Source organism: Astatotilapia calliptera, chromosome 19, assembly GCF_900246225.1.
Source record: "Astatotilapia calliptera chromosome 19, fAstCal1.2, whole genome shotgun sequence".
NCBI classification, from domain to species: Eukaryota; Metazoa; Chordata; class Actinopteri; order Cichliformes; family Cichlidae; genus Astatotilapia; species Astatotilapia calliptera.
In genome coordinates, this window is record NC_039320.1 from 5,974,016 (window position 1) to 5,990,023 (window position 16,008).

Below are 16,008 nucleotides of genomic sequence, written 5' to 3' on the forward strand. Positions count from 1 at the left end.
CAGACCTGAAGACACAACGACACAAACCATAAACTGACCAATCAGGTCGCTGTGATGACAGCTGTGACATCACAGCAAGAGATGAACCTTCATGGTTTCTTAAATATGAGGATCTGGTGTACTGATGACATCACAGCGCTGCGATTAGTCAGTTTGGTTAACATCGGAAACTCCACGATGATCAGCTGATTACAGCGTTAATCCCAGTTCGCTGTGGTTCTTCAGACTTCACACAGAAACAGACGGTGTGGAGGAGGCCGCACAGGAGGTGGTGCCACAGGAGGCGGCGCCACAGGACAGGAGGCGCCGCCACAGGACAGGAGGAGGCGCCACAGGACAGGAGGAGGCCGCACAGACCTGTGGAGAGGATCAGGATGGAGGTTTTGGGAGGTGTTCAGCGCTGGGACAGAAGCTGGATATTTCACACTTTCATAGACACGCTTGTTCTCAGACTGACCCTCTGCATGTTTCCACGTGGACCTGATCACCTGTCAATGACTGTTATTGATCACTGCTGCAGAAGCTGAAGCCTCACCTGCCACCAGGGACGTTTGAGCTGCAGGTGAAGTTTGGCTAAACTAGAAGATCAAAAATACTAAAATACCTGCTCAAGGCAATACAACCCTACCTGTGCAGAAATGTTGGTCAAAAAAGAAAGAATAACGCAGCAAAAAAGTAGCAGATAGCTGTGCGCACCATCGACGAGGTTAAATCTCAGTTTTCCTCAGGTAAACGCAGAGTTTCTTCTTTAAAACGCCAACATGTGACCAAAGGCCGACGCCCAGAGTGGCTTGTCGTGGGGAGCGTCAGGGAGCAGACTCTGGAGAAACCTCACTGCTGTTCCCGTGCAGACTTAAGCGCTGTCCTGACCTCACGGTTTCCTCCAATCAGGCTGAGAGATGTTTAAACGAGGTGTCAGGTGTTTACCGGCCAATGTTTGAACTCCAGGTAGAAAGTGTGAGCTGAGTTTACCTGACAGGCGCATTTCCCCAGGACAAACACTAACATTGTGGAGGTTCTGGTTCCAGCTACCTGTCACACTCCATGGTGATTGTTTATCCAGGTGTTTTACAGTCTGTCTTCGCAGCTGTGGTTTCCAGATATTTTGTGCTCAAAGGTCTCCAGAGTTTCAGAGCACACCTGTACTCGTACCTGCGCCATCACACGGAGATGCTGCAGAAACCTGAGAATAAAATTCTATACACACACACACACACACACACACACACACACACACACACACACGAGTGTTTTTCTTTTTACCTGTTCTTAACGCGCCCACACAGACCGCGAGATTTCACAGGACGCAAAATTTTGATGAAGCTCAACATTTGGATTTTTTTGGCTGTGAATAAACAGATCTGACCAATCAGATCGCTGCACTTGTACTCGTATCCCAAAGCGCGCACCGTCACTGAACACACATGCGACTCGGCAACACTAAAATAATCCTCACTCACCGCTCGCTGCTGCTCCAGACTGAAACGATCCCTCCTGGGATCAAACCAGGAAACCTGCTGCTGAACGCGTGAATCCAAAAATTCTGAATTTCCTGTTATCTTCATCAGGCTCCGCGTGTGAAGCCCTCTGCATCTACACCTTATAAAAGCCTCCACCCTTTACAGTTAACCACAGCCCGCTGAGTCCTTCACTATGTCCATGAAGCTTCACCCTCCTCCTCCTCCAGGCTGCAAGTCCGACCGTGCAGAGCTCTCACACACACCTGATCACCACGCCTGTACTTTCATTCTTCATAACAACGTTATGTTAAACTGCAGAAGCCCGGGGGCAGGTATGCAGGTGACACTGAGGTCAGAGGCACACACTTGTGCTTAAAACAGAGAGACAAAGTAATCAGAGGACTCCTATTAAACACTGGACACACTGTTACCTGCACTAAATGTTTTATTGTAATAGATTACTTATTCACGAGCTGTGTCACGTGACTTACCTGTGAGTGTTATAAATGAGTGCATTTATAACGTGCCGGGTGGGCGGCAGCCACACCTGGCTAACTTAGTGTTAGCCGTGAGCTAACGAGGCACCTGGTGAACCCCGTACGCACAAAATAAAGCGCGCACACAGACACAGGAACGCGCAGTATCAGTGCGGGCTGAATGATCCAGCTGTGGTCACGTGAGTAGTGTGGCGGCAGCTGTGGTTCCCGTGCTGTGGCTCGGTTCCGCTTCGGAGTGTGACTAAACAGAGTCAGCTCGCCCCAAGCCCGCGGCCCGAGTCCGGGTCGAACCGACGGCACGGAGCCCCGGGAGGCGGCGGGCTGGCCGCCTGGGATCAAGCCGCGCCGCGGGGTCTCACCGGAGTCATCTTTGTGTTCTCGGAAGGCACGTTCGAGTCCCGCGGTCGCTCACGGGTCTCCGACGGCCGGTGCTCACGGGGATTCCTGCCGTCACAGCCAGGTTGCGGCCCCAAGATGGCGGCGGAGGCTGCGCAGTACTGGCGGAGGTGACGTGACTGCGGAGGACGCCGCGTGCGCTGTTGTTTGCCTCCCACCATTAAAGACTCTCCGCGGCCAGGCCGACCACCGAACCCGAACAACGGATCCACGGAGCCCCTCGGAAGCGCCGGGCGCGCGGGGGCGAACACAAGGTAACGATTGCGTCGGTACCGGAGCGCGTGGCCGAGCTTCGGGGTGACGGCAGCCACGGTGAGCTCGGTGAGGCCTGCGGCTAGCTGCTCTCTGAGGGCGGCACGGAGCACAACGAGCCCAGCGGAACCGAGACCGAACCTCCGCGTCCGCGCGCTGCTTCACCGGAACCTCGGGTGTCTGTGAGCACGTGCAGTTTAAAGGGCAGGTTAGCACGCGGCTCCTGCGGATGTGTTTATATCCAGGAGGCCAGGTGAGGGCAGATGGGTCATGGTTAGGGGCGGAACAAGGCCGAGGGCCTCAGTTTGTAGTTTTTAGTGTGGGGTTAGGGCGGGAAAGTAGCACAGAGCTAGCAGGCTGCACAGTGTCTGCGCCCTGAATGTTTCTGAGATGCTCTGACCTCAGCTCTGCCACGTTCACGGGTGAGTTAAACTAAAGTCAGCAGCTCCAGCGCCCAGAGACCTCCTCAGTGTCCCTCAGACCTCCTGCTGCTACCCAGGGCTTGATGTGGCTGTGTTTTAGAGCTTCCTGTAAGAGTCTGCGTTACTTGTTAAAAACTGACTACTTGGACTTCATTGTAACACCTGCAGAAAGCACACCTTAGTATGCAATCCTGTCAAGACTTCTGTTTTCTTCAGGTGGCATAATAGCTGCAATGCTAACATGTTAGCAGATAGCAGCTAACCTGCCCAGTTAGCGTGAACACTACAGTGCTAAAGTATATGAGACTTAAGATAGCACAGTTACCTGTTACGAAGCCTGCAGTCTGACATTTTTGACCACACATGACTGCGAGTGCTAGCACTGGCTAGCTCACCAGAATTCGTTATTCACTCATTATGACTGTTATACATCTTATGTGGTTAGCACAATGAAATTCAATTTAGTAGGTCGTCAGCAGGTTACACCTGTGTCAGGTAAACATCCTGCAACATGACATCACACACCCTGTGACCATACCTGACTGTATTTGGATGTGACGTGGCGGTAGGCATTATCAGCTAGCACTTTCAGGCTAACGTGATTGCAATCAGGATGTCAGTTTCAGCAATGATAACACAAAATGTTTCAGTAAATGTTCGTCCAGAGTAGAGCAGGGTGATATGACCAAAAATAGTTATCACGATATACATTTGAAAATTTGCGATAACGATATAACTGACGATATAATTGACACGAGACAAAATGCTTTACAACTCCACAATTTTATTAGTGCAAAACCCCCATCAATGTATTTTCACTTAAACAAGCAGCTGTTTTTTATATGCAATAAAGTTATATAAAAATGTAACAGTGCAAATGCAAATTCGTTGCTGACAGTTTAACCAAAAGGCATTTCCAGTGGAAACTGACCGACATATCCTCAGCATAACCATGTATAATATTCACAAAACTTAAAAAGAGGTTATACACACACAATACGGTAATATTATGTTGAAGCACAGTACGTATCACTCCGCGGTACAGCGGTGCGGCTTCGTAGCTCAGCAAAGTCCTTTGACAGATTTTCGAGCGCCGTGTACATAAAATTGTTTCAAGGTCAGTAAACGCAACCAGAGTTCATACATAAGGCACACGGGATTATAAGGGGCACTGTCAACTTTCAGAAAAATCAAAGGATTGATTTTAAGTGTGCCGTATTTTCCAAACAACACGGTAATAACGACGGCCCGCTAGCATGCTCTACCGAAAATAGTGCTTTGTTGTGTATCTGACGGACGAAAACTAAACCAGTTCCACACCAGTGAAGCTGCAGCATTTTTACAAACCAGTTCTGGTTCATCTGTTTCATTCAATGATCCGCTTTCGCTCTTCTCATTCTGCATTGCCGCCATGTGCGTATGTAAACAAAGGCACTGCGCATGCGCGTTTTACACATATTCTATCGCGATATTTCGTTTTCCTATCGTTGCCCAAAATTACACCGTATTACCGTGAACGGTATGAGATAGCCCAGCCCCAGTCCAGAGTATTTTTTGTGAGGTTGAAGCTCAGCCCGCTCTGGCTTCTTGTCGTGTCCTTTGTGATGACGGGACATGATTTTGTGTCACGTTCCTGATTCAGCGTGGAACCCAAACTGAAACACGCACTTTTAAAATGAATGTATATAGAAACATATTTATGCACAGCTATTGATTCACCATAATGTCCACCATGTCTTGTTGTGTTTTTATAGCAGAATCTGTGATTTTGTTTCGTTTCTGTTGTTCATCAGTTAAAAATCATCTAGTTATTGAACTTAAAAAACGTCTTTCCCGTGATGTCTGGTCGCTGCCGCTCTCTCCCCGTGTGATCGCTAGCTAAGCTTACAGAGGTCTCCGCTGCAAGGGCCTGCCTCCACCCAAAAGCTTTAACAGACTCTGGTGTATATGAAGCATACGATGGATAAGAAAACCATGTTTGCGTCTAAAGATTCAGTGGTGATCGTGTTACTGAGGTCAGTGTTTGCTGATTTACAACAAGAAATAAAGGCCTGTTTAATCTGTGCAGCAGAGGAAAGAATAAAAATAACAGAGAAACGATTCCCCTATCAGCAAACTGGCAATACACATGCACAGAGATGATGGTGCTTGTCTGATATTTTCATTGGTGCCTGCTCTGTTAAGTAACTGGTCAGTAACCAGTATTGAACTTAACGGTCTGAATTAGGGCTGCCACGATTAGTCAACTTGTCAAGATTACATCGACGATCAAAATCGTCGACACCTCGTTTGAAGCTTTGTAAGATCCCAGAAGACGCAGGAATAAGCAGACGTCTATTACCCACCAGCTCGATAGCTAGCCGAGAGGTCCGAGCCTCGAAAACAGTGTACTCCCCGCACATCGTTTTCAGACCCCCGCGGTCTTTCGCTACTCAGGTTAAACATGATATATAAACAGTGTAGGGACTAATGCGTTACAGTAACTACGTTATTATTGCGGTAATGAGCACGGTAACTAGTTATTATGCCAAAATCAGTAAAGCATTTATTGTTACTGGGATTTAGATGGGGTCGTTACTCGTTACTACTTGTGTTGCGTTCGACTGACCTCGGAAATCGGAACACGGACCTGGGAATGATGTCACACTCGACTAAATAGCGTTTTGGTTAGCGCCAGGGTGACACCCTCAAACATGGTTGTTTTGCTAACCCTCTACAAAAACAAATTACTACTAAACACATATGCAGCTCATCTGCAGTCTAGAATCTAGCTAGAATCATGGCGTCAGTCGACGACGGTCCAGTTGTTTGTTTTAGGATCCACTGCTTCTTCCTAGTGATAGATTAGATTAGATTTATAACACTGCTGCATCAACCCCAAAATGACGTGTTTGCATTTGTAGAGGGTTGAAACAATAGAAATAGATTAAAACAGACAGGAAAAAAAAGTGACACATAAAACAAACATCGTTAATTTCTAATTTAGTTTCATTAATTTCATCATTAACTTGCACTCACACTGCCATTAGGTGGCACAGTGCAGTGTGGCAGGATAGTGCTAACATGTAAGCAAGCTAGAACACTGGCATCCTTGCTGGAAGCAACACATTAATAAGAGAATTCTACGGTGGCCCTGAGAGGCCAAACGGACCGCAACTTCAGAAAACACTTGCAAAAAGAAAAATGCTGCAAAAAGAAAATGCTGCAAAAAGAAAAACGCTGCAAAAAGCACACACAACACAACGGAAATGTTTCTGGGGAGACAATAACCGGACGGACCAGTTGCACGAACCAAAAAATGCTAACAAGTGCACTGGGACTGGGAGACACTTCAAAGAAGTGGAAGCGGAGCAGCCGAAGAGTAAACTTTCAAAAGTAAGTAGTAAATATCATGTCACTTATTTATGTGCAAATGTTTAATAATGAAGAACATTAAAACATTACTGTTGGCCACATGTCGGCAAAGTTATGTGACATTAGTGATGTTTGTATTTTCAGCGTTTACTTTGTTTGAAATCCTGTAGCTCTCTCTCTCTCGCTCTCTATATATATATATATCTCTTACAGAGAATGTGATGATTTTGTGGATAATTAAAGTCAGTCATATATCCACAAACACAACAAGCTAAAAGTCAGTGATGCTGCTCGGTTTGCAGTCCTGAATATCACGGCACAAGCAGGATTCACTGCACTGTTAATGTTAGCTATGTTATATTGCTGCCTCTGTTCGGTGGTGTCGAGCCAAACGGACTTTAACATGTGTTTTAACGAGCTGACGGTTCACTCGTTAAGCTGAAAGAAAGATGCTTTAATCACAGGAGTCACACATGTGTCCACTGCACCATCTGGGAACTCTTCTTGTTTCGTAATAACACAAACACTAAATCCTCCTTCTCTGGTGCTGTTTTGTAGCAGTGTGTACACCTGAGACTGTCACCTGTCTGTCTGTCTGTCCTGCACTCTCTCTGTTTCTTTCTCTCTGATTGTGGAATAAAAGTATGAACATGTGTTTATAAGTTACACTTGTGTTTGAATCCTGCAGCTTATCACACATTTGATTTCCATGTGTGACAACTGCAAGTGTCCAGAGTGAGGACAGACTGAGGGACCCACTGCTGCTCATCAGCTGTGAGGCTTTGCACCCCTGATGATACACCAGGACAAACTCAGCAGTGTGTGAGGAAGAGGAGGAGGAAGAGCCAGCAGCAGCTGACAGATGGAGAGAATAGACAGACTGTTCCCTGTTATTGAAGGACTGCTAGGAAAGTTTAGAATAACTAATTGTCTGTCCTGAATCAGTCTTATTAGGTAATGTTCAAATAATTTTGTCATTCCAGTGTTTTCAGTGTGGGAGAAAGTACTCAGGGCCTTCAAGTTACACACTATGAAAGGCAGCAACAAGTTTTATATTCAGAAACCTAAAGTATGTATCAGCAGCAGAATGGAGCTAAAAATAAATGTTTGTTTCAGTTCTATGAAGCTTTGAGTATTTTGGATTAGTAGCACTGCTGTGTGTGTTGCATTATATTGCTGTAATTGTTTATATGCTTTATATATTCTGAGCTAAGTTGATCTATAGTGTTACATCATATTCTATAAGGATGTTATGTGTTTGTAGACTTTCTGCCCAGTTTGACCCATTTAGCAGAAGTCAGCCTGTTTAAGGCTCTGATATCTATTCTGTATGACTTAAAGCAGTTATGACATGGTCTGATTTTCTCACCCAATAAAGGAATATTTCATACATCAGTCTACTCTTCATTCTATCAGACACAGTTATCACAGCTCGTACACTTGCTTTTTACACATGTATGTAAGCATTGAGCCAAATTTAGTAATGCCAGCATACTGAAGGAACGACATTTGTCTCTTATATACAGTGGGGCAAAAAAGTATTTAGTCAGCCACCGATTGTGCAAGTTCCCCCACCTAAAATGATGACAGAGGTCAGTAATTTGCACCAGAGGTACACTTCAACTGTGAGAGACAGAATGTGAAAAAAAAATCCATGAATCCACATGGTAGGATTTGTAAAGAATTTATTCGTAATCAGGGTGGAAAATAAGTATTTGGTCAATAACAAAAATACAACTCAATACTTTGTAACATAACCTTTGTTGGCAATAACAGAGGTCAAACGTTTACTATAGGTCTTTACCAGGTTTGCACACACAGTAGCTGGTATTTTGGCCCATTCCTCCATGCAGATCTTCTCGAGAGCAGTGATGTTTTGGGGCTGTCGCCGAGCAACACGGACTTTCAACTCCCGCCACAGATTTTCTATGGGGTTGAGGTCTGGAGACTGGCTAGGCCACTCCAGGACTTTCAAATGCTTCTTACGGAGCCACTCCTTTGTTGCCCGGGCGGTGTGTTTTGGATCATTGTCATGTTGGAAGACCCAGCCTCGTTTCATCTTCAAAGTTCTCACTGATGGAAGGAGGTTTTGGCTCGAAATCTCACGATACATGGCCCCATTCATTCTGTCCTTAAGACGGATCAGTCGTCCTGTCCCCTTGGCAGAAAAACAGCCCCATAGCATGATGTTTCCACCCCCATGCTTCACAGTAGGTATGGTGTTCTTGGGATGCAACTCAGTATTCTTCTTCCTCCAAACACGACGAGTTGAGTTTATACCAAAAAGTTTTACTTTGGTTTCATCTGACCACATGACATTCTCCCAATCCTCTGCTGTATCATCCATGTGCTCTCTGGCAAACTTCAGACGGGCCTGGACATGCACTGGCTTCAGCAGCGGAACACGTCTGGCACTGCGGGATTTGATTCCCTGCCGTTGTAGTGTGTTACTGATGGTGACCTTTGTTACTTTGGTCCCAGCTCTCTGCAGGTCATTCACCAGGTCCCCCCGTGTGGTTCTGGGATCTTTGCTCACCGTTCTCATGATCATTTTGACCCCACGGGATGAGATCTTGTGTGGAGCCCCAGATCGAGGGAGATTATCAGTGGTCTTGTATGTCTTCCATTTTCTGATGATTGCTCCCACAGTTGATTTTTTCACACCAAGCTGCTTGCCTATTGTAGATTCACTCTTCCCAGTCTGGTGCAGGTCTACAATACTTTTCCTGGTGTCCTTCAAAAGCTCTTTGGTCTTGGCCATGGCGGAGTTTGGAGTCTGACTGTTTGAGGCTGTGGACAGGTGTCTTTTATACAGATGAGTTCAAACAGGTGCCATTCATACAGGTAACGAGTGGGGGACAGAAAAGCTTCTTACAGAAGACGTTACAGGTCTGTGAGAGCCAGAGATTTTCCTTGTTTGAGGTGACCAAATACTTATTTTCCACCCTGATTTACGAATGAATTCTTTACAAATCCTACCATGTGAATTCATGGATTTTTTTTTTTTTTCACATTCTGTCTCTCACAGTTGAAGTGTACCTCTGGTGCAAATTACTGACCTCTGTCATCATTTTAAGTGGGGGAACTTGCACAATCGGTGGCTGACTAAATACTTTTTTGCCCCACTGTATAATACATCTATAGAGACACTGTCAAAGATACTTGAGTGTCTTTGAGTGAAGATTTAAGGTGATAGGAAATATAAATAGCTGCAACTTGAATCTTTACTGAAGCTCAGTATTTGGCACAGAGTTCATGTTCACTGCTGTAATGTATCGACCGGGCTCAGGGGGTTGGGAAGCGTATCTGTAACCGGAAGGTCGCCGGTTCGATCCCCGGGCTCTCTGTCCTGGTCGTTGTGTCCTTGGGCAAGACATTTTACCCTACTTGCCTACTGGTGTTGGCCAGAGGGGCCGATGGCGCGATATGGCAGCCTCGCTTCTGTCAGTCTGCCCCAGGGCAGCTGTGGCTACAACCGTAGCTTGCCTCCACCAGCGTGTGAATGTGAGAGTGAATGAATAGTGGCATTGTAAAGCGCTTTGGGTGCCTTGAAAAGCGCTATATAAATCCAATCCATTATTATTATTATCATAATAATCTGACAATAACTATAATATTGGCCATATTGTATATACATTACCACAGTGAGATGATTTTAGTCTCATGAACAACATCAGCTAATTGTTATTTACTAACTAATCTTGAAATGACTGTTCAGCACAGGAATGAAGCCCAACTATCATGTTTTACAGTCCTGTGGTCTCAGCCTCAGATACTCAACTAATCAAAGTGATGTCATAAAACATGAACGAACAATAAAACATTTTGTTCTCCTTCATTTCTGTCAAACAAAGCTGTATGAAACGTTTCCAGCTGTTAGTATCATGGTTGCTAGGCGACCTGGGCAGCGCAACGGAGGCTAGACCGTCCCATTTCACAAGCCTCGCACTTCCGGCCTCAGCGGTCTTTAAGTACGCGGCCCTTGAGGACTGTTAAGGCTGCAGACCCTGAATTGGGATACAGCCATACATACATGTTTTGGTTTGTGCAACTGGTCCGTCCGGTTATTGTCTCCTCAGAAACATTTCCGTTGTGTTGTGTGTGCTTTTGCAGCGTTTTTCTTTTTGCAGCGTTTTTCTTTTGCAAGTGTTTTCTGAAGTTGCAGTCCGTTTGGCCTCTCAGGGCCACCGTAGAATTCTGAGTAAAACCAAAGTAACGAAGTAACATAGTTACTTTGAAAGTAACGAAGTAACATAGTTCTTTCAAAAGTAAGTTACCCAACACTGTATATACGTCACTCAGATAACTTAATGTTATTGTTGGGCTTTTTTCAGTGTTTTATGTGTTCCTGAGTAAATCGGTTTGGCTGAGATTAAGTTCTGGTTTTCACACAGTTGAATAAACGTCAAACAGAAAACGGATTAAACAGAAGTGTGAGATGGTCGAGTTTACTCCAGCGTCCTGTTATATTTTAGACAGCAAGGAGCAGACGGCCGAGTTTATTAAACTCCACAAAGACAGCGGTGACGTAAATCTGAAGCCTAGACCGTCCAATTTCACAGCCCTTTACTTCCGGCCTACCTGACCTTCTAAGGACCCGGCCCACGTAGACCGCGAAGGCCGGGTCCTCAGGAGCTAAAGTCTGTGTGAGGGGGTCTTTGATATCCTCTCCAGGGCTCACGGTCCTGACAGCTCAGCTTTGTGATCCAGGTGCATCCTGTGGTTCTGTGTGGAGAATTCGGGCATTAACGAAACCATCGGATGATGTTTTAACACATCACCGGACTCTGTTTGAGCATCTTGTGCAGCTGTTATTGACTCTGTGCTTCTTGTTTTCAGGATGCTGTCCTGACCTGTCGTGCAGATGAATAAACTCCAGGATCCTCGTTGGACCTGTTCATGGCTTCTAAGAAGAAGCAGAAAAACATGGTGTTCCATCAGGAAAGGGCGACCACCCCTGCAACAGCAACCGCTGCCAGCAGCCCCCCTTTGTCATGGTGCGTCACCCCGAAACCCGGGAAGGCGAGCGAAGGCGGGGTGGAGCAGGCTGTCAGGAGGGGCACTGAGCAGAAACATCCCGCCAGCGAAAAGCCTCAGTCGGACACTCTGCCACCGGAGAACACCTGCGGGGGCATCACAGTGACCCTGGAGAACCACAGCATGTGGAACGTGTTCTTCAGATGTGGAACAGAGATGATTCTGACCGAACAAGGCAGCAGGATGTTCCCCTACTGCCGCTTCCGCATCTCCGGCCTGCAGCCATCCAGGAGGTACACTCTGATGATGGACGTCCAGCCATTAGACAACAGTCACTATAGATGGACCGGCAAGAACTGGCAAGCTGATGGTAAAGGAACACGGCATGCAAAGAGTCAGCCTTTTGCTCATCTAGAGTCCCCGGCGACGGGCCAACACTGGATGCAGAGTCCGGTGTCCTTTTACAGGATGAAGCTCACAAACAACATCTCAGACCGAGACGGGAACACTATTCTGCATCCGATGCACCGCTACCTACCGCGACTGCACGTGGTCCAGACAGACAAAGCTGCTAAAGACATAAAACTGAGTGATCCCGGTGTCATTACCTTCTCATTCCCCCAGACTGAATTCATGGCGGTCACAGCCTATCAGAACGCTCGGTTTGTTCAGCTGAAGGTCAACTACAACCCGTTCACTAAGGGACTGAAGGAGGACGGGTCTGGTTCATGGGGAGGAAAACTGAAAGCGAACTCTGGGGATCCGTTCCATAAACAAGGAGGATTTGCTGAGCAGTTTCCTGTGAAGGAGAGCCTGAGGTCTTTGCTGGCAAGCCACAAACCTCGAGCCTCCAAATCAGTGGAGTCCAAACCTTCAGTGCCCGGAGACCTCAAAGACAGTTCCACTACAAACAGAGATCCGCCTGCTGCCATGCCCCCCGGGCAGATTTTGGGGTAAGACTTTGATTCTTTAGTTTCTCTGTACTGAGTATCAGGTGTGTAAGAAAGACGTGTTTCCAGTCAGCCAGCGGACTTCCTGTGTTTAGGCTCATGTTAACCGTCGGTGTGTCGTAATCGTTCTTCCACTGACGAGCACCTCCAGAGAAATATCTCTGTGTGCCACAGCAGCTGGGGTGGGTCTGTTAGGTAGTGGAGAGAGTGGATTACCTCTGAGAAACCCACCACCAGCCCAACTGCTGCTGTCCACCTCAGCCACCTGTGTGAGCTACACATCAAGCTTTAGTTTCATGCACAAACTACAAATCGATGGTGACATGAATAAATGTTTGATGGATCTCCACCTTCCTGCTGAAAACTCAAAAACTGTTTGCAGAGATTTTAAATTGGTGGAGAGATGCTGTACTTGTTTAGAACTAAAAGGGCCAGAGTTCCAGAGAAACTAGAAAGTAAAAGTTCTTCAATGGGAGCAGTTTTGGGGCAACGTTTGAATTTTGAGGGTCTTTGGTTCCCCACCGAACCAAGGGCGTCTTGTTCTGATTGTCCATCAGAATATTCAGGAAGGCGTTACACACCGTTTCCTGATCTTTAGTGTCTTACCTTGAACACACTTATTTTTTTATCTGTTCCATAACGACAACACAAAGCAGTCTGTGATGGTCCCAGTTACTTGCTGTAAATGTTCAGCTCTGGTTCGTGAAGCCCAGCAGGTGTTCGCACCCAGTACTTTAGCGTCTGAATTATGGGATGGTTTTTGGTTTGTTTTGCTCCTGGCAGTCTGTGGGTATCATAGAAGCAGTCACACATGACTGAATATCTGTTAATTCAATTCAATTTTATTTATACAGCACCAAATCACAACAGCAGTCGCCTCAAGGTGCTATATATTGTACAGTAGATCCTACAATAATACATGCAGACAAAAACCCAACAATCACATGACCCCCTATGAGCAAGCACTTTGGCGACAGTGGGAAGGAAAAACTCCCTTTGAACAGGAAGAAACCTCTGGCAGAACCAGGCTCAGGGAGGGGCGGGGCCATCTGCTGTGATTGGTTGGGGTGAGAGAAGGAAGACAGGATAAAGACATGCTGTGGAAGAGAGACAGAGATTAATAACAGATATGATTCAATGCAGAGAGGCCTGTTGACACACAGTGAGTGAGAAAGGTGACTGGAAAGGAAAAACTCAATGCAATGATTGTTAGGACATCTAGAACCGAGCTCTCCCTGGAATTCTTCCCCTGGATAAATGACTGAACATTTATCTGCAAACTTGAGTTGCTGTGTGACCTGCAGACCTGGTTGTAGATCTAGGTCTGCAACCAGGTGCTAACCACATCTTTGTCCGTGTTCCAGCCAAGGAACTCAGAGACTACCTGGCAGGTTCTGTCCTCTTGATGTCGAGTTCTCCTCTTCACCATCAGCCAATCAGCTAACACAGCGGTTAACGGCAAATCAGACGTGTCACAGCCTCCATGATGGTGGTTGTTTGGTGCATTCAAAACTGAAGTTGAAGGAGATGTTTGTGACATCGTTACACTGCAGGAGAATCATAAAGGCTGAGGTCGCGGGTCAGTTTGCGGTTCTTCTATTCCCTGGAGAACCGTTCTGCATGAGTAAAAGTGAATAAAACCATGAAAATAAGATTATTAAGGGATTTTTAAATGCTTAAAAAAAGAAGAAACAGTGCTCCGAAGCCTTTACTTGATTTATTTTTTTTTAAAGTTAGACAAATACAACATCACAGAGAATCAGAGATCCCAAACCCCTTTGCACAGGAGGAAACGGGCTAATTTTAGCTCCATGTATGAAGCTTGATTGTAAACAGTCCTCTCAACGAGTTTAATGCTGCAGGTTTTGATTGACCTCATAAATAACACCGATGTCACTAATCCAGTGTTTTCGTTTGCTTTGCCTCAGCAGCGTCTCACGTCCAGCTCAGAAGTTGTTCTCGGAGCTGATTCGTGAAGCTCACGTTTCACTGCAGAGATGCAACCTGGAGCAGCTCGGCATCAATCACAGCGCCTCTCTCAGAGCAGAGCAAACCAACACTAAGAACTCGAGTGTAAAAGCTAAAGGACGAGAAGCCCTTAAAGACAGTACATGTGTTAAAGCACCTCCAAGGAAATGTGAAATAAGAGGGACCATTAAGGACGACGGGCAGTCGCTGAATTCACTAAACTGTAACGATGGTGTTGGGAGGGGTGGTCCTGGTCGTGCTGCTCCAGAAGTATCCCAGAACTCCTCTGAGGACTTGGAGCACCGACCTAACCCAGACGCTACAACAGAGACAGCCATGAAGCAGCACAAGCGGCCGGCTCGGCTGCCTCTGCCGGCGCTCGCTCTCTTTCTGAGGCAGCACTCTAAAAAGACAAAGAACAAACCGGACTCTCTGGCCCCGGCAGCTCCTCCTGAGCGCCTGTCCGTATTGGCCAGTTCTGCTGCTTCTTTTGCACATCCGCTTTGGGAAGGTACCGCCGGTGCAGCATATCCCTCCAAGGATCTCGGCAGCCTGAAGCCCGACCTCACGACCTCCGGATGTACAGATCCTCTAGCTGACATGGTTTTTAATGTCTCTGGACAAACCGTGTCTCCTCAGCAGCCCGGTCCAGCTGCTGCTGCACATCTGCTGGGTCCAAGAACTGACGACCGCTCGGCTCGCGTTTCCGAAAGCCCGGGCCCAGAGCCGAGAGGCCCTGACAGTACCCAAGTGTTACCTGGCTTAAACCAGCCATTCTGCTCCCTCGGGGCATCTCTTACTACCTCTTCACTGCCTCCTACTGCCCCCCCGCCCCTCCACACAGTGTTATGTTCCCCGAACTCACCACAAACACCACCTGAATCATCGACACCACCTTTAGACTCCCCCACCCTGAGGTCTTCGCTTCCTGACCCAGAGTGTTCGTCCTTCGGCTATGAGCCGATGTCTCCTGCGAGTTCTCCAGAACCTTTACCTCACCTGCCGGCCTCGATCGCTTTAGAGCTCGACTCTGCGGCCTCTGAAGCATGTGATGCAGCAGGACCTCCTGAAGACTCGCAGGACACCGAAGACCCGTCTGTGTTTAAATGGCATACAGTGTTACCTCCACCCGAGTCCTTCGTAGACACGTCATTCACAACATTTCAGCCTCCACCGCAGACTTTACCTGAGGACCCTGAACCACAGAGTCCAAACACCTCCATGCCTGCTCCTGATCCTCCGGCATCTTTCCCAGAGAGCGAACAGTCGCTGCCCTTCCCCGCAGAGCTATCCCCACTCGCCCTTCAACTGCCTCTGTCGCCAACCTTCTCGTCAATAGACGGCGACGGACTCTCTCCCACGCCTTCACTCGCTGACCTCGTGCAGTTTTTGTCCAATGACGTCGACCTCGGGATGGGGGTGGAGTTTTCGAACACTGAGGCGGCGGCTGTTCCCTGCTTACCTGTGACAGAAACACATGAACCTTCTCAGCAGGTCCATCCGCTCCCAGCCAGAAAACCCTGCAAGCGAAAGAAGGAGGTTCGGCAGCGAAGGCTTGGCAAGAGCGAGGTGGAGCAGGAGGTGGACAACTCCACCTACAGGAGCATGCAGCCGAACCTGGAGGAAGTGGAGGAGCAGTTATTCATCTCTTTCACTTCAAAGGTAACGTTGGATAGATAACTGATCATAAACCACCATAATACAGCATGCATACTAAGGGTTAACACACAGC

General features: G+C 47.2%; 1 protein-coding gene across 3 annotated transcripts in view; it reads left to right on the forward strand.

The window, feature by feature from the left end:
* Positions 1 to 1,225: 1,225 nt before the first annotated feature.
* mgaa (MAX dimerization protein MGA a) overlaps positions 1,226 to 16,008 on the forward strand; it is a 31,083-nt gene continuing 16,300 nt past the window's right edge. For 2 of the 3 annotated variants that reach the window (XM_026151252.1, XM_026151254.1), the window contains exons 1-3: positions 1,226 to 2,607; positions 11,221 to 12,311; positions 14,237 to 15,938. In XM_026151252.1, coding sequence (XP_026007037.1) covers positions 11,281 to 12,311; positions 14,237 to 15,938 — 2,733 coding nt within the window. In that variant the 5' untranslated portion in view covers positions 1,226 to 2,607; positions 11,221 to 11,280. The remainder of the gene's footprint in view (positions 2,608 to 11,220; positions 12,312 to 14,236; positions 15,939 to 16,008) is intronic. The other variant, XM_026151253.1, reaches the window with a different exon arrangement.